This window comes from Opisthocomus hoazin, chromosome 2 (assembly GCF_030867145.1).
Source record: "Opisthocomus hoazin isolate bOpiHoa1 chromosome 2, bOpiHoa1.hap1, whole genome shotgun sequence".
NCBI classification, from domain to species: domain Eukaryota; kingdom Metazoa; phylum Chordata; class Aves; order Opisthocomiformes; family Opisthocomidae; genus Opisthocomus; species Opisthocomus hoazin.
In genome coordinates, this window is record NC_134415.1 from 103,435,321 (window position 1) to 103,458,074 (window position 22,754).

Consider the following 22,754-nt stretch of genomic DNA (forward strand, 5'->3'; position numbering starts at 1 on the left):
AAGACCAAGCTGGTCTTGCCTGCAGAAGCAGAAGGGACAGTCCTTCCCCTTATCTGTACAAGCATAAGGAGCCTGTGGTTTTACTGTGTAAAACTATAGATTTTGTTCTGGTACCAGCACAACACAAGTAATAATATCAACAACAATTGTAAGAAACAGGCTGGCTGTAGAAGATGGCTTGTTCTTTGTGACCCATGGCAAAAATGGAGATCACTATGTGCAGATTCAGTATGGCCATCTAGGGCTGTTTGAGACATGTAAGGGCATTCAGGACAGAGATCTGTGGGGGACTGGCCAATAGGACTTAGGCAAATCTTAGTCTTTTTGGAGAAGCACATGGACACCAAGTGGCATCCCCCTAAACATAAACATAAGCCAGCCCTATAGGTGTGTGCCCAGGCAGCTGAATCATGCCTTCGTTCTCCATCGGTGGGATGGAGAATGAGGCAGACTGAAGGTAGTGGTGACAGATTTGCTGTGACGCCAGCCCACATAGGAGGAAGCCAAGCCCGGTGGGCCCGGGTGGTAACTGGAGCAGCAGAACGATACGTGAGGTTGGAACCGATAGCAACTTGACTGTAAGGAGAACCAGATGTGTCAGCTGAACAGTACGATAAAGCTATGTGAGTTATGCAGGGTCATAAGGTTGCTGGTTTTTGGGGACAGCAACCGTCTTCGTGGTCTTCATTCATCAAGTGCCTAACATACTGGAGTCTGGGGGTGAGACGGCAGCTTTGTGACTGCTACAGTTTTAAAAGCTGTTTTTCACTAGTGGTGGTGCAGGTTCCCCAAGGCACTTGACTGCAAAGCTTAAGCTTGCTGGGAAAGTATTGTATGGAAATACCTCATGCTTGTATGAAGGGTGATGGAGCTTTCCTTACCACAAACACCATTGTATACATGCCAGAAGACAAAGATCAGAAGATGAATCACTTCTGAAACAGTGCCTTAAGTTCTCCCTGTCTCCTTTTGACTGATGAAGCCATTTTGCTTCTCTTAATTTTTGTCAGATACTCCTCAGCAACCCAGTATCTCCCACATCTTCCTTAAAGAATCTCTTCTCATGCCCACATTATCAAATCTGCCATACTCGCGTGGGTATATTACAAAAAGTTGCCTGAGGCAGCATGTAAGCTACTTTGCATGTGGAGCTTGCAAAATGTAGGGCTGACAATTCTGCAATTTTATTGAAAAGCTACAAGAACTGTTATAAAATTCCATGGTATCAGCAGATCCCACAGATCTATCCAGGGACCCCCGTCTGCATCTGTTACTTGCGGTACTATGCGTTCTGAAGGAGGCTGAATGTGGCAGCAGAACAGTGATGAAATAGTAATATTTATTTCTTGTGAATTTAAAGATCTAAGAACTCATGTGTATTGGGAGGGGAGACTTACCCAAGTGATAGTTAGAGAGATGATTTTGCAAGCTTTTCCTCAAGTGGCAGTGTAGGATCTCTTACTCTCCTTTTAAAAGAAGTGATCTGCTGCATTGAGTGAACATACTTGCTGTGCATGAGTTGGCCTAATATATCATTTTAGGTGCACATCTGCTGCTTAGGGTATTGGAAGAAATTCCTTATTATGTTATTTTTTATATTTTTTATTCCTTATTATGTTACTATTATTATTCCTTATTATGTTGTCCTGTACCAGCATACCAACATAGTATGTCCTCGGTAATTAATCCTGACCGTAGTTGCCAGCCAATGGCAGAACCAAGACAGACGTCTAAGGCGTGCTGCTGGTTTTCCTGTTTTGACAGCTCTCTGCTGCTTTCTTCACACACAGCATGAGTTCAACTCTGAAGCATCTGTGATTTCTAGAAAGATAAGGTGGGGAAGGTGGTTGTCTCCATAATACTTTGGAAACCTCAGAGTAGAAGGCACAAACATAAGATCAACAAATGTGTGTTGTGAGAAGCAGACTAGCAGGATAACAAAATTATCCTGCATCTAATGGAAAATAAAAGCAGACAGGTTAGAAACAGTAGTATTTTCTTACCCCATAATTTAGATGCCTGCACACTGGGCAGCTCCCGTGAGTTTTACGTTGAAAAGAGCGTGGGCATTGACTTGGTGCTGCATAGACAGTTCTTCAGCTGTGCTGGTGCGGTGTCTTTTTTAGATCTACACCCCCTTCCTCTCTCCTTAACCTGATGCCTCTGGCCAGCAGCCTGCGCTGTGGGTCTGCTTGGGATTCCGCTCTCCTGAGGGAAGTGGAGAGTGGCACGTCCTGGCTGGAGGGGCAGGGACAGGGGTGAACCCTCTCATAGGGCTTTATTGTAAAGACGACTTGCCTGCTGTTGTCAGAAAGAGTTTAGAGCTCAGTTCAGCATAGTTCTTTGAATAGAAAAAATTGAAGTCACAGTTGCTTTGGTTAAAAATTAAAGATCATTGTGCTTTTAATCTTTTAAGCATTTAGCATAATCAAGTCAAATATCAGGGGCTTGAATGATATCTTTGAGGTTTGCCTTTCCTTTTTCTCACCACAGATGTAGTAGGAGAACATCTGTTCTGTTTCTTTGTTCAGCTTAACAATACTTCAGTATTATCAGAGAATTTTTGTCTCACTAATTTAAAAACATTCTCGCTTACAAGATTTTTTTTAAAATCACAGCTGGATTTAAAATTATGTTACTTTGCAAATGTGTGTGAGCATGTCAACCTATGTATACATACAGGAGTGCTGGTATGTATGTAACTTGACTGCGTATGTAGAGTCTGTATAAATGTTTTGGAAAATATTATCGGTTGTCATTCTTTATGGAACAGTCTTCTAGATGACTTGTTCTGGCTAGTGTTCAGCACGAGCATAAGTATGCTCTGATAGTATTTCCAGTTAAGATGATGGCCTTTGTAAAAACAGGGTGCAGGGTAATGTCATACTTAAAAGCTGAAGTAAGAAAACCTGAACTAAAAAGCATTTGTGAAGCTGATCATCAGTATGGAGACAGTTATTTATTCAACAGGATGGATCTAGAAATACCCCTGAAAGTCAGGTAAACAGAGCTGTTGCATTAAGTCGAAGATCTGGGTTTATTCCTGCTGTTCTCATCAGACATGCAGAGATGTTGGTGCTGAGGGGAGTGTCCCATAGATCTCAGTTTGGAAGTACAATTTGGCTCTAGTAGAGGTGATAGCTTTAGAAGAAATTTTTATGTCATATTTTATCCTCTGGAAGCTTAGGAAGTTTCTGGTCTGGCATCTTAATGGGAATGCCAGGGAACCAACACTGAGAGGTAGCTGGAAAACTGTCAACCTCTGCCCTAGCTGGCAATGTCAAAAATCTGTGCTTCTGAGAAGTGAGGCCCTTTGTTTCATGTTTAATGAGCAGCTGGCTGAAATTGTTAAAGAAATTTCAGATGAAGTTATATTTGAGCTGAGTAAGCTAATGCTGAGAAGCAAGAAGTTGGCCTGTGGACAGTCATCTCCCAGCTTTGTGGTGCCTGCCAGAAAAGTTAGGGCTTTCAGCTGTCTCTCTCTTCCTGCTCTCATGGTTGGCCTCCCAGGATCTGCTGGTTGTCAGCCCTTCTCAACCCAGTTTAGTTGAATGAAAGTGTTATGTATGTGAAAAGATCCATGTCAATATGAGTGTGAGTTCTCAAGTATAAATGGGGATCTTATATTTAATGTTTATGTTTATCTGTGCAGGTTCGAAAACATGTGAATGACCTATATGAAGACCTAAGAGATGGACATAACTTGATCTCACTCTTAGAAGTCCTTTCTGGAGACACCTTGGTAAGCTTTGAGGTGAAAAGCAGTGGTTCCAGTTTGTTATATATACATTTGCTCTGTTTGTTAACTCTTTGCGTATTGACTGCTGGAGGTTTCTTTGATGTTTTCCATAATCTGTGACTCGATACCAAAACCACAAGTTGTATTTCTGTTGGTAAAATATCCCATCATGAATTCTGCGGAGGAATGCAATCTGTTCACTTTGTTGCTTGTGGTCAGTGAGATATACTTAATAGGGTAATGTGCTACTTCTTCTGTTCCTCCCTTTTCTTTACAGTTTTTCTTTTAACAAGTATTCGATGCTTAATATCTCTTCACATTAAAGGGAATAACTTACAAATAGCAAGGATAAAGTGTCCCTGAAATTGTCTAACACACTCCTCAGGTGTCATTTCCTTTCTTTGTGAGCACTACTTCCCTTGCTTGGTATTTGTTCTCTTCATTATGTTCTTCTTTTCATGCTCTTCTTTTCATTTGTGGTCTGTCTTGTGTTTTTGCTGTCCTGTCTCCTGTCTGTTATATTCATTAGCCAAGAGAGCGAGATTTTTTGAAGACCTTACGGTTGGTGAGTTCAACAGAAGCATGCGCAAATGAACAGCATGAGGATGTGGAGGATGAGGATAAGGGGGTAGGTGCCGACCCCCATAACTGTACTAACGTAGTGTTTGAAGTGTGGTGTCTGCTGATGTAAATCCTTAGTTCGGTGTGCTGCAGTAGTGTGCTGTAGAAAGGACGAAAAAACTCACGTTGGTAAACCAGAATATGTATGCTTATGATGGAGGCATGGTAAAGACACTTTTATTCAGCGTTTTTTCTGAAACGCAGATGTTCAAGAGTTCTATTTGTTTTCTTTCGTTAAACTGTACAAAACCATGGCGCACATGTGTGCTGGACAATGTTGTCAAGATGTTATAAAACAATCTTTTTAAATAATAAATAGGGAAATACCGTAATTCCATTAAACCAAGATTTTTTTTTTTAACTTGGAAACAGTAATGCCCACAGACAAGTTATTTAGACAAAGGCTTGAAGGCTCTCCTTAGTGAAGGCAACAGCAAAAAATTGATTGGTCTTAATTAGAAGCACCAGTCTACTGCACCCACGGTGTGTTTCACATAATATTGGATAATATTTTGAAATGAGGTATTTCAGATGAGCAGATCTGTTTGTTAGAATTGATCAAATGTTATAGTTATTTTTATCAAAGGAGACAGAGCTGTCACTTAACTTCTACTTGGACTACGTAGTGGCTACACAGTTTACAGATCGTTTGCAGAGTTTATCTTTCTCACAACAAATGCTGAATTAGCGTTTCACTGTATTTTAACTATCCAGAAGGGAAATATCGGCTTACGAAGTGTAAAATGCGAAGTGCTTGTTAGTCCTAGTGAGCTGTGTCATGCCTTTGTGGACCTTGCATTACTAGTGTTTGCTACAGCAACTTGCTGTCGTAGGGCCTGAGTGCCTTCTGGGCTCCCTGTGTGTTGTGCTGCACTTGCAATTTCAGTGGAATTTGTGTGCTTTTTTTCCGGGGCATAACATAACTCAAAATGCTGCATTTTAGCTGTACATTTAAAAAAAAAAATATTTCCCCTCTGAGATTCTATACGTAACTATATAGTTTGGGATTCCTTATACCCTCTTTGTTGTGGAAAATCAAATTCCAGGTCTGCGGTCCTTGGTTCTGGCCGGGGACGCTACTCAGTAGCAAGGGCTGCAGGACTTGCTCCTGGGCTATCAGTGTGAAAAACAAGGAGCTAAACCAAAGTTTCAATAATGGAAATTAAAATGCTTTGTATTTTAGTTTATGCTTCTTATTCAACTCCATTTTCCCATGTTTCCTTTTGGCAAGCATCTGGTACTCCATGGGGGGAAAAAAAAGGCAGTTGAGGAAGGCTTGGGCTTACCTGTGTGTTCCGCAGTGATTGTCTGAGGAAATACCCATATTCATGGCTTATCCCTAGCAATTGTAGTCCGCTTCAGTTTATTGCTGTGAAAGTTTCTGAAAAATCTGAAATAAGGAAGAAGAATAGAAGGATTTGGATATGATGATGATGGTATAAATTTAATTGCTTTCCCATTGCTGATCTGTGACAGCTAAGTAAAATATGGTTTTTCTGTGTGATTCTTCTTCTTGGTGATTTTACACTAACTGCATGCGATTTTGCCATGTTTCCATTAACACACCACTCATGCTTACTTTACAGTTTCTTCTTGCTAGTTTTGACTTTGTTTTGAGAAGAGTGACTTGTTAGTTTTTTTCATGCTTTATAATGTTCTTCTGGAGTCAAGAGTTTAAACTTACGCTCTAGGGCTGTATATGTTTTATTATTCTGTTTGGAGGAAGATATTATCTTTATTAGATGCTTTAAATAAAGATGTGTCGATATCATAAAGATTATAATAAATAATATTAAATAATAAAGTTTCATACAGAGGTAATCTTTGCCATCACAGGTTACCAGAGCAACATAAAGGTCCCTGACATTACTTATATTTTGCTTTGCATAATATACTCTAAATCTTTTATAATAATATATTGCAGTTTAGTTTCTGTAGGTAGATTCATGTAGGGCCTTATTTAGTCCTCTTGACCGAAACGGTACTTTAGAGGGAAACAGCTATCAGCCTTGCATGGATCAGAGTTGCAGTTTGGGACCACTGATCTCTCTTGCCATCCACTGCACCAAAGAATTTCAACTACAGTTTAAAACTGTTAAAGCACACTTTTCCACCGAAGGTATTGGCTTTGTTAAAACTGTAGTGTTTCAAATGTTTTACACGGTGTCTTTTAAATTGAATTGTTTGTTCTTGGGTCTGACAAGAGAATCTAACAACTATTGTTTTCCAATTTTAGCCCCGAGAAAAAGGTCGGATGCGTTTTCACAGGCTCCAGAATGTCCAAATTGCACTTGACTATTTGAAAAAACGCCAGGTATGGTGAGAATGTTAATTAAAAGAAATAATGAAAATTTTGTCACCTGTAGCTAATAAATAAATAAAAATGTGTTCTGCTTGGTCTTTTATGCATGCTGTACAACAGCTGTTGGTATATGCTTAGCTTCATCTCATGCTTGAGATGGTTGAGAGAGGTGTGACAAAGGTAACTTTACACCACCCCTCTCTGAGCAGTTTTTATTATTTTTTTTATTTGCTACTTAGAGGTTTGAAAAAATATGAGGTAGTAGGCCATAGACAGATACTTAACTTGGTTATAAAAACAGATACCTTTTGGTATTTTGAGTGAAACTGCAAACTATCTTTTGGGTCACTGAGTAATGCACATACACTGACAACGCAGTTCTGCTTCGCTGAGTTCAAAGCCAGCTTTCCCTGTTAACTGAAGTGAGCCATTGAACAAATACGCTATGAAGTAAATGAATGGCTACTTCAAATGACAGTCACGACGGCATTTTTAAGCAGCGAGACCGCTGGACTTGTGCTGCGCCATGTCTTATTTGTGTAGGGGAGACCATGTGTGTTAAAGCACAGGAGATGCAGGGTCAGGTCATCCTCGTGTTTGTGAATGTGCAGGTGTCACTGGGAAGCGCAGGTTGCCATCACGCAGCCGTCGATTGTGATCTGAGGGTTTCTGTGCTCTCTTCAGCCTCACGGTTTTGTGGAGATGGTTGTACTCCACTGTACAAAATGCTTGTAGGGCTTTGGTGGTCTTAGCAAGGTGCCAGTGGGACTTGCATTTGATTAACGTTTCAGACCCCTGTTAGGTGTTTCTAAACCGTGTTTAGGAGGTAGCTTGCTCAGGCTGGCTGTATAACCTCCAAATACAACACTTTATTGTGATTTGAAGGTGGAGAGATCCTGTGTATGGATAACTTTGAAGCCCAACTTGGGAAAAAAAAAAGAAACAACGGAGAGAAGGCATATTTGGCTATCTTGTAGAGTTTTGCCAAACACAGTCAGTTTTTATAATGCGGTGGGATGAAAACATTTGGATTTGTTTTTAATTTCTTTTTTGAAATGTGGAATATACTCTATCCCCAAGGGAACGTTTTTGGTTTGTTTTTATTCTAGTAGTTAAGATTATGTCTGCAGATGAAGAGAAGCACATGCCTTTGCTTGCTCGGTGTTGATAACAGGGCATATGTGAAAAATCATGTGCATGTAACTTTACTAACATAAGTTTATAATACCTTTTAGCTGAGTCATTTTTAATTGCCAGGCCATATGGGTACATAATACATACAAAAAAAATATAATAATAAAATATGACAAAGAAAATAGAATTATTGAACTCACTCTGGATCTCAGTTTATTGGAGTGGCAAAAATGTCAGCCTTTGTTTTAATCCTGTTAACCATTTCAAGTTTCCAGCACTGTGAATGAGTACAGCAGCAGAAGCGATAAGAAGCATTGTCATGATTAAGCTACTGGTTATTTAAATGTGGTATTAAATTCCTGATTTTGTCAAGGCAGTTCTCCTGCTGCTGAATTCTTGCTTTGGTGCAGGAGAGCGTGGGGTGGAGGAAAGGCGGTGATAGCTTCACAGTTCCTGAGACCGATACATCACAGTTACAGATTGTTGTATTCTTGTTGTCCTTTCCCCCTTTATCATGCCTTCCCCCCCGACACAGACTGAGGTGAAGGGTGCGTGGCACAGGGAGCAGATCTGCTGGCGTAGTGACAGCTGAGGGATCTTCTCAGCTCGGCGTGGCTGGGAAAGGGCAATTCCCAGCGGGCCGTTTGCAGCCAGTATGTAATTCCTTTCTGCTTTTGAGAATTAAAGAAATCAACAGAGTAGGCTCAGGAAGCGAGTAATGCATCCTTTATAGTTGTGCCTGTGTAGTGCAGCATGTATTTGTGGCATATTTATTTCAATTTTGTCTGTATTTTCTTTCCACGATGGCAGGTGAAACTGGTTAACATTAGAAATGATGACATAACAGATGGGAATCCCAAGTTGATATTGGGGTTGATATGGACCATAATTTTGCACTTTCAGGTAAGCCTAGTTTTCTTGGCATTATGTTTTTGGTCGGATTCTTGCATACAGTTATGATGAATGTGTGAACTTAAGACAGGGCTCCAGATAGGCTGTGCAAAAATACAGATTATGACTCTTTTCTAATGTGTATATGAAGGTTTTGATGATGTATCTTATCTGATGTAGACTGAAGTTGAAGGTGTAGTTTGTTCACTGTCTAATTTCCTGTCTGTGGAGTGAGATTCAAAAATATCTTGATTTTAGAGCATCATTAAAGACAATGGTTGGTGTATTTCTTCCAACATTTGGGCAAACTGGTCTTGTTTTACTCTACAGACTTCTTTTGTTGAATATTAAAACGTAAGGAAGAGTTTAAAATCTTTTTTTCATTCCAGATCTGAGTTTCTCTGCTGATAACGAGTATGTCAGCAAGCAGCACTGTCCGCCTTTCCGAGCATCCCTACCACGTCAGCGTTTGTGTTGGGCGCCGGCGATGGCAGTGCGGGTCACACTAGGTGGCACTCTGGGTGTTGTACACTGCCGGGATTCTGTACAGTATAATGCAGCCTTACAGCGCGTGGTGTTAAATTGCCTCTCAGAATGGGGCTTTCACAATGGCCGTGGCTGGAGATGATGTAATTCAGATGGCAGATAATTCCCATTTAGTGACTGCAGCGTTGTTAGAGATAGACCCTGTGCTGAGCAGGCATTTCAAGCGATCAGAAAATTACATGATCATACAGAAAAAGGAATATCCTGCACTGGATTTATGATTGGGAAAAAAAGAAAAAAGACGGTTAGCATCTAATTTGCCTTACTGCAAATCCTAAGGAGGAACAGAAGACATGAAGGGGGCCAATGTGGCTCTGGTCTAACGAGGGTGCACAGCTTAGCCCGGGCCAGTGCACAGGGTAAAGGAGAAACCATCAACTGCTCACCACTAGCAGGGACCTGAAGTGTTCCCTCAGCTCCCCTCTGACATGTCAGTCTTTGCTCCTGCATGGTTATACAGAGAAAGAAAGCTGGCCTTAAATATATTTAAGAATGACCCACAGAATTAGGGAATGACTGAATGTTGCTGTGTGAAATAACTAGGGAGCAGGATTTTTAAAAAAGTATTTTCTGTCTTTTTGCTATGAATGGCTGCAGTACCTCCACTGAATGCGGAAGGGATTCGTAAGGTGAAGTGAGAGACGCTTGCTGTGCTAATCTGTGGTACCGTGGCGTTTGCCTGTACGCCGCTTCTTTTGAAGTATATGGCAGTTTGGTGTCACTGACACCCGTGTGTGGCTGATTTGGGTTCAGAATGTGTAAGGAGGTTCAGAAGAAGGTGCATACTTGCGTCTCGCATAGTTTTTTTGTCTTCCCTTAGATTTTTAATGAGGGAAAGATCCAAACAGAAAAGTGTTAACGGCAGAGTCTTCACAAAGGGATGAAGCTTCATGACAGTAACTGTGTTTTATGCATGGAGTAATCCTATAGATATTGGGCAAGTTACAGTGAGATTCAGTGTGAATTTAAGACACTTAAATCCAGGTGCTTATGGGGAGCTGTGTTAATGTGTTCTCTAAGTTGTCCCTGTAATCTGATAATCTGAGCGACAGATCAGTCTATACAGCTAGTATAGCCTGGAGAGTGAGTCAGCTAACCAGCTACTAAAGGCTCAGTCCGTTTGCCTAAACATAAACATCTGTGTTGTTGGAGATTTATGAGACACCCGTGTGAAAAATGACGTAGGTCTTATGGGAAACCCACTGTCATCTGGGAAGAGATAGATCAGGGCAGGATAAACTGCATCTTAAATGGTGGTAAATGCAACAGATGTGAGGCTTGAAGGGCTAGTGAGTGCACTGGGTGGGGTTGGTGGAGTAATTCAGGTCGCTCGTGGTAGGTGCCCAGAGCACCTGCTGAGCTGTACAGTTGTCCAGCATAGGTGCTTAGTGTGATCTGAGATGACACATCGTGCCCAGCAGGATATGCAGTGGGAAGCAAGTTTCCTTAGGTCCTGTGGTGTATCTGCTATCTCCATATAGCTCTCTCAGATAGTTCTAAGTGGCTCAGATGTTCTGGATGGTCACTTGACTTTCTTCTTATGTCTCTACTTCCAGGTGTGACACATTGCTGTTCAGGGTGCATTAACTGTACCAACTAGGGCTTTTGATTCAGTTTCCTAAAGACAAGTGGTATTTGAGTGACATCTGAGGTGTGCTAGAGTATCCAGCACGTGCATGTGGAGTTCTCTGATGAGATGCCAGATCTAGGAGAGAGTTGTGCTCTTCTAGACCTGCAGCTGGAGGCCAGTTGGGATATAACAGGAGATCTCAAAGAGCTCTAGAAGCCCATGTTCAAGAAACTTAAATGCTGCTTCCACTGAATAAAATGGGCTCTTTAAGACACCTCAGCGCAGCTGTCTATATATAGGTGTTTATGTGCTGGCTAGGTCTTGATCTGAACTGCCCCTTAAATTTTCCTGGCATTTGCAGAAGTAGTTGATTTCTCAGTGAGTCTAAGGAGCTGCTTGCTACGGGATGTTACTGCCTTTGCTCCATCAGTTATGTGTTCTAATAATGCTGCAATCTGGGAGGTAGTCAAGATGCCAGGGATTTTTTTTTTCTTTGGCTGTTGATTGTGGCTTCTTGTTTCTCTGAGTCATGGCACTTATCTGGAGGAAAATAATTCCTCAAAACAGAAAATCCTTTTGAGTATTGGAATTAATTTAGGAATGATTTAGGGGAAAGAGATGATGAACAAAAATAAAATATGATACACATTTGAGGATAAAGTTTCTCTTGTGTCTGAATTATGTCTAGAGATGGTTATGGCTTTGTGATTTGGTACCCATAATTAGATAAATATAAATTTTCTTCTAAGTTATACCACTGACTTTTCTTGCAGCTGCGTAAGTCCAGAGATTATACATTGTTCTGTGTCCCAAGTAATTGCATGTAAGATACAGAAATGATGGAATGGGAGATCTGGTGGTTTACTGAGTTGAGTATGTTAGAAAATAATTTGTCCTGTGGGTACTGAAAATCCCTGAGACATGTATGCTAGTAGGATTTAGGCAATCTTTCAATGTATGCATTTCACATGCTTTTAATAATATGTGGCTTTTTTAAAACTCAGTTTTGTAATGCAATAACTACTGTAAGTTATTTTCCTGACACCTGTGGAACATGCTACATCAGATTACAGTATTTTGTGTAATTATAGGCTGTATGTATAAATACCCAAATTAATACTTAAATGGACTCCTCTTTCAATACCCAGTACATTTTCACTGATGACACTGGAGATGAGCAACTGTAAAGGAAAGCAGAATTTGGCCTCAGTAAGTAACCACAGTTTTAGTAAGATAATTTCTCTGAAAATTGGCAATCATTTCTTTTCAAACCACTGCAAACGTTCTTTAATTTAACAAATGTTAAATATTTAGAATAACTTGCAGTTAGTTGAAAAAAAAAAAACAGGCCAAAACAAAGCTAAACCTGAAAATTTAAACTTTCAGGCAGTCAAAATTAGGCCTCTGTGAACTCAGAACTTAGATAATTTCTGGATCTTCTAAGTCATGACTTGGTAGATGTTTTCTGTTTCAGTGTCATCGTCATTTTGCAACTCAGGAGCTGCTGTGAGACACTTTTCCTTCCACCCTCCCCAGCTCCCTGCTGTCAGGCCTCTTTGCAGGATGCTGCTTGTCAGGGCTCCGGTGGGTAAAGATGTTCCAGCACCTTCCAGCCACCCCTGGCCAAGCAGCTGCTGTCTCTTGGGCCTCCTTCGGGCACGGGTCACCTCTTCACCTTTCTCTTGTCAGCCAGAAAATACTTTTTTTTTTTTTCCTCTGTTGATTCCCCAGAAGCCTTCGAGCAAAATTCATTCTTAGCGGTCTGCCCCAAAGCAGTCTGCAGACTGTTGGTTTGGTCTAGCAGATCAGCAATTAAATACTTACCTGTGTTGGGTGGAAAGGTAAGAAGGGTGGATTTGTTTGGAGATGACTTGGCTGAGATAAAGGACAGCTATCCAGCCTTTTTTCAAGTTCCTGATAACTCTTGCTGCAATTAGGTGTTAAAGAGCCTGCAGTACAGGTAATAATTTTGAAGTGCTCTTGTGTTGGTCACGTAGGCTATGACCTTCATACAAGGTATGAGAGGTGGCCAGAGGAGGAGACAGCTCAGCTGTGGTGGCCCGTTCCAGTCAACAACGTGCAGAAGGCAGAGGAGTAACGGGATGTTCTGGGGCCTGTGCACCTTGCTCTGCTTCAGCGGCTCTGCTGTTCAGTCCATGATAAGGATCACCGTGCAAGAGACATACTGCCTGCTTTCCTGAGGTGGAAATGTGGAGTTAGAGAGCTGGGGCTGGCCTTCGCTTGCTGTTCTCCTGGCACCCGTTTCTGCTGGGAGCAGCTGGTTCTGAAGGTTGCCTCTGGGTCTTGTCCGAGCCCTGAGCCTTGGAGCCCAAGGACTGAAGTTTAATCTGCCTCTGCTTTGAAATAGCTAGAACAGTTCAAGGTCTGATCTTCTCAAAGATTTAAAGATGGAGCTATGCAGCCAGTTGTCAAATCTCTGACTGTAAGTGATTGTGGGATAAACTGTGTTCCACCTGGCAGCTGCGATTCCCAGTCATTAGCCGTTGCAGCAGAGCTGTCATTCAGTGTTTGGTGGGGTATACTCTTCCTGTATTTTACTCCTCAGATGAACTGCTAGTTATCTCTTCTGGAGTTCTTCAGCACTTAAAAAAAAAAATAAATTGCTAACTCTCAGGCAAGAAGATGAATGTGGAGTTCTAGGAATTTCTGGGACTCATCTGAGTCACAGCAAGGACAAGAGGCATTAAGGCTCGTTGCAGAGTCATATTTAGACTATATCTCTACAAATAGTGGGTATCTGTAGCAGGATAAGATTTATAAGCAGTTAGCTCATCTCTTTGATTCTCTGTGTCCTTAATCCCATAAAACCACCAACAAGGAGCAAATTGCTCTTTTTGTAAGCCATCTCACTGGATGTAAAACCTCTCCTGTTCAGGGTCATGACTTTTGGTAGCTCAGCGGTACCTGAAAACAGAACAACTCTTTAGAGTTTTGAGGAGTGGTTGCCAGTATGGCTCGAACCGCTCCAATTATAACCTTTTGTTTGAGCTGGCAAGCCTTTATTTTTTGCCTTGTTCTTTATCTTGTGCAGCTTTAATTTTCACTTTCTCTTTGACTTATGTCTATCTCTCTGTCATTCTGCATGTGACCTTTGGGCTGTGCAACAAAATGCTTGCTGATTATCTGTTATGCTGTTTTAGTACCATGAAATGACATCTCGCTTTTGCTGTGTTGCATAAACAAACAAAAAAGTAGAGCGGGAAGGGATCTTAGATCCAAAACTGCCTGAAATGTATTCCTAGTAGGCTTCTGATCACGTTATTCTAGGATAAAATATACTAGGTGCAGTTTGATTGGCAAAGTGGAATAACCTTTCCTTTCAGAACATTTGCTAACCGTATGAAACCAATGATAAAGCGTAAATTAGCAGTGTGCAAAGGATGGAATGGTCTCAGCATTTTGCAGACTAACAAATACGCAGATATTCAACAACATTGCCACTATAATGTGCAATACACCTGTCCCGTGTTAAGAACATAATGGATTCCCCAGTCACAGACATGCTTGACAAGTTACAGAAATCTGTGGTTAAACGCAAACCGATACAGATTGGCCTGAGCTGTTTCATGTCGCGATGCTAATCCTTTGTTTGCCATGTCTTAGTGTTAACCTCTCATTTGTGATTAAGTAGCCTCTAAGACAGATCAAGTTGCAGACAAGTGTTGGTCTAATCCTTTATTCATGTTACACTTCTTAAGGGTTTATGCGCCAGAAAGTCTTCTGCTAATCTTTCTTTAAAACTTTCTGGCATTGGTGGGTATAAATTTGTATTTTTGGTGGCCTTTTTTGTTAGTTTTTTTTTTTTAAAAAAAAAAAAAAGCAAAGAAAGATAACAACCCATCATAGTATTTTTAACAGCTTTGATCATCTGGATCTTTGGCTTTAGCCAGCGCTGAGCTTCTGCTCGGGTCTAGTCAGATGTTGGAGACCAAGCCTCTGGTGTGGTCAGGTCTTTGCTATGTTGTGGTGGTTCTCATAGGCTTTGGTGACAGTCTCTTTTGATGCTTTATAGTATCATATTTCTTTGCTCTAGCAGACAGATTTTGGAAGAAATTTCAGTTTCCCTTTTCTGAATCTCCAGTTTAATCCTCTTATCCCTGTCTCTTTCCTTGCTGAGACCAGTTATGACTTTATAGAATTTCGGTTAGCTGAAAGTGGTCATTTTGTCTTTAGTTACTCGCATGTTGATTTATCATCTTCCTTTAATATGGAATATCATTTTGCATAGGGTTTTCTTTGATATAAAAAATGCCACAGCTGATATAAATGCAATATGTGAATTCTTTTGTCCTTGATCTTTACTTTGGTTCAAGAGCAGAAGTGACTTAGAAAGTTAAAGGGACTATAAAGTTTGTTGTTTCTTTCTTTTTTTTTGACTATAAAGTTTGTTGTTTCTTTTTTTTTTTATTTGACATTTTAATGACAGTCAGTGTGCCACTGATTTGAACAGGAGTTTTGAAATAACAGAATGCTTTGAGGACATTCTCTGGAAGAAGGTGATATCATGCTGACTATTAAACAGATGTAAATAGCTTAAAGCAAATACGTACTGAATCATGCTTCATTAAAACAGTTAAATAGTTTAATATAATTATTGTTTAGAAACTTCAGTGCCCATGTGTCTTAATTTAAGTATGCATTGAAAATTTAAATTTGCAGTATTTTTAAGCAAATTCTTAACTCCTGTGAAATTTGTGGAGGAAGAACAACAGTGGCAGTGTACTTTTGGTAGGCTATATTTACTTGAATAATTTACTTTATATTTACTTTAATGTGTATTTGATTAGACAGTACAGCATGAAAAGTTGCAATTGTTCATTCAAATGCTGGACACTTTAACATTTTACATAATTTCTATTTTATCAAGACAATCATAAGTCTTTTTTATAAGAGTACATAATGAAATATTATTATACTGTGATCTATTTGACCACAGATTATTGTTGTTCGGCATGTTGTTGTTAAACTAGAAGCTGTATCTGTGTGAAATTAAATCAGTCTTGGTCCGTTGCACTGCAAAGTCCTGAATCATCTTTTCTGATGAGAGAGGAGAAAAGTATATTTTCAGGGGTAAAAGCCATTTGTTTGTATGAAGACAGCAATGTCAGTAACAAAGACTATTTTTTTTTTTTCTATGTGCTTTTCTGTTAATTAAGGGGGCCCACGTCGGGACCCAACTCAGTCACTTGTGGCAGTGTGTTTGAAAACAGCGTGTCCTCTGGGCCATGTCTGAAAGTCACTGCTATAAGCTGAGAAAACTTTTTTTTTTATTGTGAGTTAAGGGAGCAAGTGTCACAACCGCACCTCTGTGTTAAGCAGACTACAAATGCAAATACAAATCAAGGCCATGAAAGAGTGTGGTCATAGCATAAACATCTGCTTTGAAAAAAAATGTGTTAGCATTGTGCCTGTACGTAGCTGTCCTTTTATCAGTGGTACACAGCATTCTGTAACACTCTTCTAGTCCCTTAGTGTTACGGTATAAAATTTTCGAAGCATTACTGTCAATTTTTACCCCAGTGCCCTGAGAGCAGTCAGCAATGAGCATCTGTGTTCTTGGAAATTCTTTGAAGGCTGATGCTACTTCTTTGCTGTGTTACTCATTCTAGATCCTGTCAGTAAAATGTTGTAGAATACTTCAGTGGAACTGGCCCCTGGGGATAAAGTCTCTGCGTTTCATTATTGCAATTCCTTTTTAATAAGCAAGGGAAACTCAATGGCAGCACCTGATAATGCTTGGCGAGTCACTCAGTAGTTCGTTCTCGGCATGAGAAACCATACACATCTACCCCTGCTGATGTGCGTGGCTTTTAGTAGGTTTAGCATATCAGTAACAAAAATGAAGTGGAAACATAAAAAGATATTTTCCAAATAAAGTGTGCTGGTGATTAGACTTAAGTTTTAAGAGTGTACATTTCTACCTAGTTTCAGGTGTAGTTGGATGCTCCTTGGCTGTTATGTTCAGAGCTACACAGAGATGCCCATGGAACAGGAGCATAGGAGGAGGATAAAGCTCTGTTTCTATAAACAGTAGCTTTGTGGACAGTTTTCTAGACAGACTGGCTCTTATGATTTGCTTTGCCTGTATCTGCCAGCAGCTTTAAATCTGCTGCAAAGTTCCAGCCCCTAGTACACAGCACCATGCCCCTGAGCAAGCCATTGTGCCTGTGTGATAGTAGTGAAGCAGCAGGTTATTTACAGCTGACAAATCAGTGAAAAATCACAGCCGCTATGAAAACTCCACACACAAATAACAATTTGACCCCCAACAAGCTGTCAGAGCGATCTCTGATCCTTCACTTTAATCTTCTCCTCTGTAGATCATTGGATACATAATAAAAACATACAAAGTGCAAACCAAATCTGCCAGCTAAATCCCTGCTACTCGCTGCACTGCTTGCTTTTGGATTTGAAGTGTAGCTAATAGTTTCAAAGGTTGCTGCATAGATTTCTACTTTATCTTGCTCAAGTTACTAAATGAAACAGGAAGTTAAAATGCATGTGAGAGTTTTCTGTTGCTCATAACTGCTATGTCATGTCTGTGAAAGGCCATCGGCATTACAGCCCAGCGCTGAAGCAGTGATGTTTATTTAAGAGGATTGGTGGCCAGAAATAAGCTACAGTGTCTAATCGGACACAGGCCCGGCCTGGGCACCGTGCCACCACGTTTATTGCGTGTGCGCTTCTCATAAGCAAAATGGCTACGTGCTGAGGAGGGTGGACGTGAAGTCTGGAAGAAATTACGGCACAAACGGCGGTTCTTAACTTTCTGAGGAGGATTGAAGTGTATGTAAATATAAAGGAATGAATGAGCCTATGCGACTGTGAGTTACCGAAAGCCAAATGGGGAATGTCTGTGGATGTGTGAGGGCTGAAAAGGAAGAACAGTGTTTAGATCCTGCCAAAGCTCCGTTAAGTCCAGCTAAACATTCCCCTGGAAGAAAATATTTCAGAAGAAAAAGGAGAAAGAAATCGACCGGGGAGGGACCAGATTCAGCACAGGTTAAAGAAAATGAAGAAAAAAGCCAGAATGAAGTGGGGATTTCAGAAAACACCGAGAATCGTCCCAAGATTGTGGGACTGGCTGACTCCTTCCCCCGGAGAGTGACAGTGGCTGGTAGTGCACTGCCCGTGAGTACAGACCTTTCAGCTGATCTTGTTAAAGCAGAAGTTTTACCGGGTGAAACAAAGAGTGATTTTCTTTGTGGGGACAGTTTTCATGGTGATAATCAGAAGCTCACCAAGTCTGATGCAGCAGAGACATGGTTAAAGGAACAAGACAAGAGGAGTTCAGAGAAATGCTGTACACAAAGGAGGAAATACTCAGAGGATGGCAGGAGGAGAGAATTAGCGTTCCTGAAGAAATCTAATGGTCTTTGTTATAGAAAAGCAGCCAGCTTGGATTCTGCTATCCACATTTTAGGCAGACAGTGTGAAGAAACAGGGTTAAAAGCAACTTCTTGTAGAATCATTGATGATGTCCCAGAAAGCAATAAATCTGAAAAGTTGCATCACTTTTTTTCTGAAAGCAAAAGCGATCCGCTGCTTGAAGAGAAGAGATTTTATTCTTCTGATGCTGCACTTTCTGAATTGCCAAAAGAAAAGGCATTATTTAGCATTCCACCAAACAGGAGCAAGGTAAATATTTTGGCACAGTACATTATATTTGAAAGTTAGCTAAGAATAAATATTGGAACAGCCTTTTTACTGTTGCAAAAATATCTTCGCTTTGCTGTATATAAGCCTTTTACATGCTATGATACTACAGGTTGTCGTAGGATAGAACGTATTACTTCATCTTTTTCACCAGTTAAGTAATACCTCTGTACTTCAGGAGTGTTGGTGTATCCTTCTGCTGTTTTGCTGTCTGTAGTTTGATTTGTTTCCTAACTTAGGAAAAAGATTTTCGTGATAAAATGGTTCTAGAAGGTGGAGTGAATTTTAGAGAGTTGTTTACGTTCACATTCAGTATCTCCAGTAAGTATTCGTATCAACTTTTGACGGTCTTGTAATTCCTTTGGGTCCTGTATCAAGCAATGGAATGTTTCTAATTCTTTTCAGTTATAGCCAATAGGAAATGAAAGAAGATAGAAATATGTAGGCAGTTTGAAATAGAAAAAGTGAACGTAAGGCATGTTAATAATGCTGTACGCTTCTTTTAAAAGGTCTTTCCTTCTAGAATGTTTGTATAACCTATTAATTATTGAAATTCCACCTTCCTGCGAGGGTAGGATTATTTTCCTTTTACAACGAAAGAAACCGGGGTATGAGCTTAGTTGCAGAATATTGGAAGGAAAGTGATTTTTTGTCTGTTGGTATCCACGTTCACCAGTTCAATCCCTATTACCAGTTCTACCTCGCTTATCTTCAGCGCAACTGAACTCTGTAAGTGTGGGTCAAATGCTGATACCAGGTCTGGTCCAAAAGTGATTCCCCTTGCTCACAGGGACATCTGAGCTTGAAGCTGAGTGAACAGAGGGAATGGACATATGCCAAAGGTACTCTTTCCAGCAGAGAGCTAACTGCACTTCCATTGTTTATATAATTTACTTCTGTAACAGGAATCACATTATACTTTTTCTGAGCTTAGCTTTTAAATACAGATAACACATCCAATTACAACACACAGTACACACTAGTACAAGTAGCCTCCTAATATACACGGAGATCTTTGCCCTCTTAATCTTAGCTGGAATTCAGTAACGGCTTAGGGTTGTTCTTTGATTCGAAAAAAACGTCATTACTAGGTAAAAGAGTATGAGGCCTTGTCTGTTCAGCCAAGCATGGCTGCTTTTTCCTCTATAATCAGAGTAATACAACTTCTAGTATTGCTGCAGTTACTGCTCCAACTGGGTGTATACACCTTGTTACCACAGGGGGAAGGGGCAGAAAAACGTGAGGCTTTTGTTGAGCACCTGCGTCAGTACTGAGACTTGTGTTGGTGGTATCAATAAAACACTGCATGATGGTACAAATATGAAATCTACCGACAGATCAAGCTAAATGCCCAGGTTACTGAAATATGTGATTTTCAGTTCAGTTCCCTTTCTCCACCCAAAGTTGTGAGTATAAGTAATTGTAAGAGCTCCTAGCTTTGACCTGAAAACAAAGCCAGGAAAAAGACTGGATTTCAGACTCTAGCTTATTTTACAAAGTCATGACCCTTTTCCTTTTGATTGCTTTTCAGAACTAAGTATTTTCATGTCTTGCATTTCAGTGTAAAACGTTAAAGCTGTTATTAATACAAATCCACAAAGTTCCTGTTATCAGCCAGAGATGATCCACACGGTTTGCAGATACCAATCTCAGTTTTTGCCATGTACTTTACCATAATTACAGAGATCAGTAGCCTCCATTCACCTTGTCGACTAATCCATGCTGTAATGTACTCTCAGCTTACGCAGTGCCTCAGATGTGGCTGCTATTTGAAAGCGTGTTGGCTTTTCAAGCTGAGGGGCAGACACCAGAGGACACTCATTGGTACAGCAGGCTAATTTGCACTGCAACAGAGAGACAATGTTTTACGTTCTGCAACAGCGTAGTCCTCACTACTGGGATATATCCTTTTGAATTTCTTTCTGTGGCATGTCGTCTTAGGTGTCTAAAACAATTACAATTTTGTTGTTCAAATATGTGCTACCACATTAACTCTGTCTTCCTATTTACAAAATCCAGGTAAGCAGGGTGTTTTGAAGCTTCGTTCCTGGCTGTTCACCAGCACCTGTGAGAGAAGTTTTTTACTCTCTGCTGGGGCCTAATTTCTACACCCTTGTTCCTAATACAGGAAGATCACTACCTCAAGCAAGATATGCTCTGATACAGTTCTAACGCAGGGCTGTCATAGAGCAGATGATAGTTTGCATGAAGGTCAAGAAGTTGTGACTCAAGACTGAAACAGGTTTCCTGCAGCAACTTCCCCTTCTCAGTGATGTTTTAGCACAATGTAGGTAGAGTAGAAAGTCAAGGCTGTAGTTTTGGCTTCTCTGCAGGGGACACTGCCACTGTGATATTCGATGTCTCCTGTGTTGAAAAAAGCTATGGTTTTCATTCAGTATCAGCAAAAGATAGCTACCAGCTTGGGTTACCGTCAGTTTTTGGTGGTAGCAGCCTGTGTCGAAACCACTGACTTATGTGTATGATGTCATACACATAAAAGTATTATCATTATTCTTCCAATTTAATTTGTGGTAGTTTCAATTCCAGTTTATAGATGTTAACCTTTTCTTTAGAAAATAACATCTGATACATAAACAGAATCACTCATCTACTTCCAGTACTCAGCTGTTGTTTTGGCTGCAAGTTCCTCAGCTTTTTTTTGCCATGCATCTACATAATGTTTGTGGATTTCTTAGCTACAGTACTAGTAATAATCTGCAAGAAAAACCCCCATGTATTTGAGTCACGTTACAGGCAATATATGTGTTTTATACAAAATAAAAAGTAGATAATTTGTAATCAGCATATTCACTAGAATATTTCTGGCTAAATAGTCATCTGTTTATTGCAATTATTGCAAATAGTTGTAAGATAACAAGACACCTTCCAACCGTCATATAAGCTCATATAAGCTTGTATAATCACAGGGACCTCTGGAGATCACCTAGTCCAACCCCCCTGCCAAAGCAGGGTCACCCAGAGCAGACTGCACAGGACGTCATCCACGCAGGTCTTGAATATCTCCAGAGAAGGAGGCTCCACAACCTCCCTGGGCAGTCTGTTCCAGTGCTCCGTCACCCTCAGAGGGAAGAAGTTCTTCCTCATGTTCAGATGGAACTTCCTGTGCTTCAGTTTGTGCCCGTTGCCCCTTGTCCTGTCACTGGGCACCACTGAAAAGAGCTTGGCCCCATCCTCCTGACACCCACCCTTCAGATATTTGTAAGCATTTATTAGGTCCCCTTTCAGCCTTCTCTTCTTCAGGCTGAACAAGCCCAGCTCCCTCAGCCTTTCCTCATAGGAGAGATGCTCCAGTCCCCTCACCATCCTTGTAGCCCTCCGCTGGACTCTCTCCAGTAGCTCCTCATCTTTCTTGAACTGGGGAGCCCAGAAGTGGACAGAATACTCCAGATGCATCCTCACTAGGGCAGTGTAGAAGGGGAGGAGAACCTCCCTCGTCCTGCTGGCCACGCTCTTCTTAATGCACCCCAGGATCCCATTGGCTTTCTTGGCAGCCAGGGCACACTGCTGGCTCATGGTCAGCTTGTCACCCACCAGCACTCCCAGGTCCCTCTCCACAGAGCTGCTTGCCAGCATGTCAGCCCCAAGCCTGTACTGGTGCATGGGGTTGTTCCTCCCCAGGTGCAGGACCCTGCACTTGCCCTTGTTGAGTTTCATGAGGTTCCTCTCTGCCCAACTTTGGAGGCTGTCCAGGTCACGCTGAATGGCAGCACGGCCTTCTGGTGTATCTACCACTCCTCCCAGTTTGGTGTCATCAGCAAACTTGCTGATGGTACGTTCTAACTTCATCCAGGTCGTTGATGAAGAAATTAAACAAGACTGGGCCCAGTACTGACCCCTGGGGGACACCACTAGTTACCAGCCTCCAACTAGACTCAGCGCCGCTGATGACAACCCTCTGAGTTCTGCCATTCAGCCAGTTCTCAATCCACCTCACTGTCTACTCAATATCATTATTACTCATTATCTTATTATCACTCATTATACACTTGTTACCTGTTCATGTAGTACAGTTAATGGAAGGAGACATGCCAGTTCGTCTTCTGGAATGTGATTTGCTGGGCAAAGGTGCAAAAGTAAGGAGTTTTGCTTTATTGGCGTAGTACTGTTTACTTTCTTGTAATACAAGAAATAGGTGCAATCCACCTTAAATACTGGTGAATGAAGGAGATCTCTAATCATTGATGGAAATACAAAACTAGGGCTGGAGAGGTTCTGGACAAGTCATCTAGGTCATCTCTCTACCTAAGGGCAAG

General features: G+C 41.0%; 1 protein-coding gene across 19 annotated transcripts in view; it reads left to right on the forward strand.

Moving 5' to 3' along the window:
* DST (dystonin) overlaps positions 1-22,754 on the forward strand; it is a 310,440-nt gene that overhangs the window by 115,536 nt on the left and 172,150 nt on the right. For 12 of the 19 annotated variants that reach the window (XM_075414643.1, XM_075414645.1, XM_075414630.1 and 9 more), the window contains 3 exons: positions 3,653-3,742; positions 6,597-6,674; positions 8,607-8,699. In XM_075414643.1, the coding sequence (XP_075270758.1) occupies positions 3,653-3,742; positions 6,597-6,674; positions 8,607-8,699 (261 nt within the window). Of the gene's footprint in view, positions 1-3,652; positions 3,743-4,268; positions 4,368-6,596; positions 6,675-8,606; positions 8,700-22,754 lie in introns of all 19 variants that reach the window. The other 7 variants (XM_075414626.1, XM_075414627.1, XM_075414628.1 and 4 more) reach the window with 1 other exon arrangement.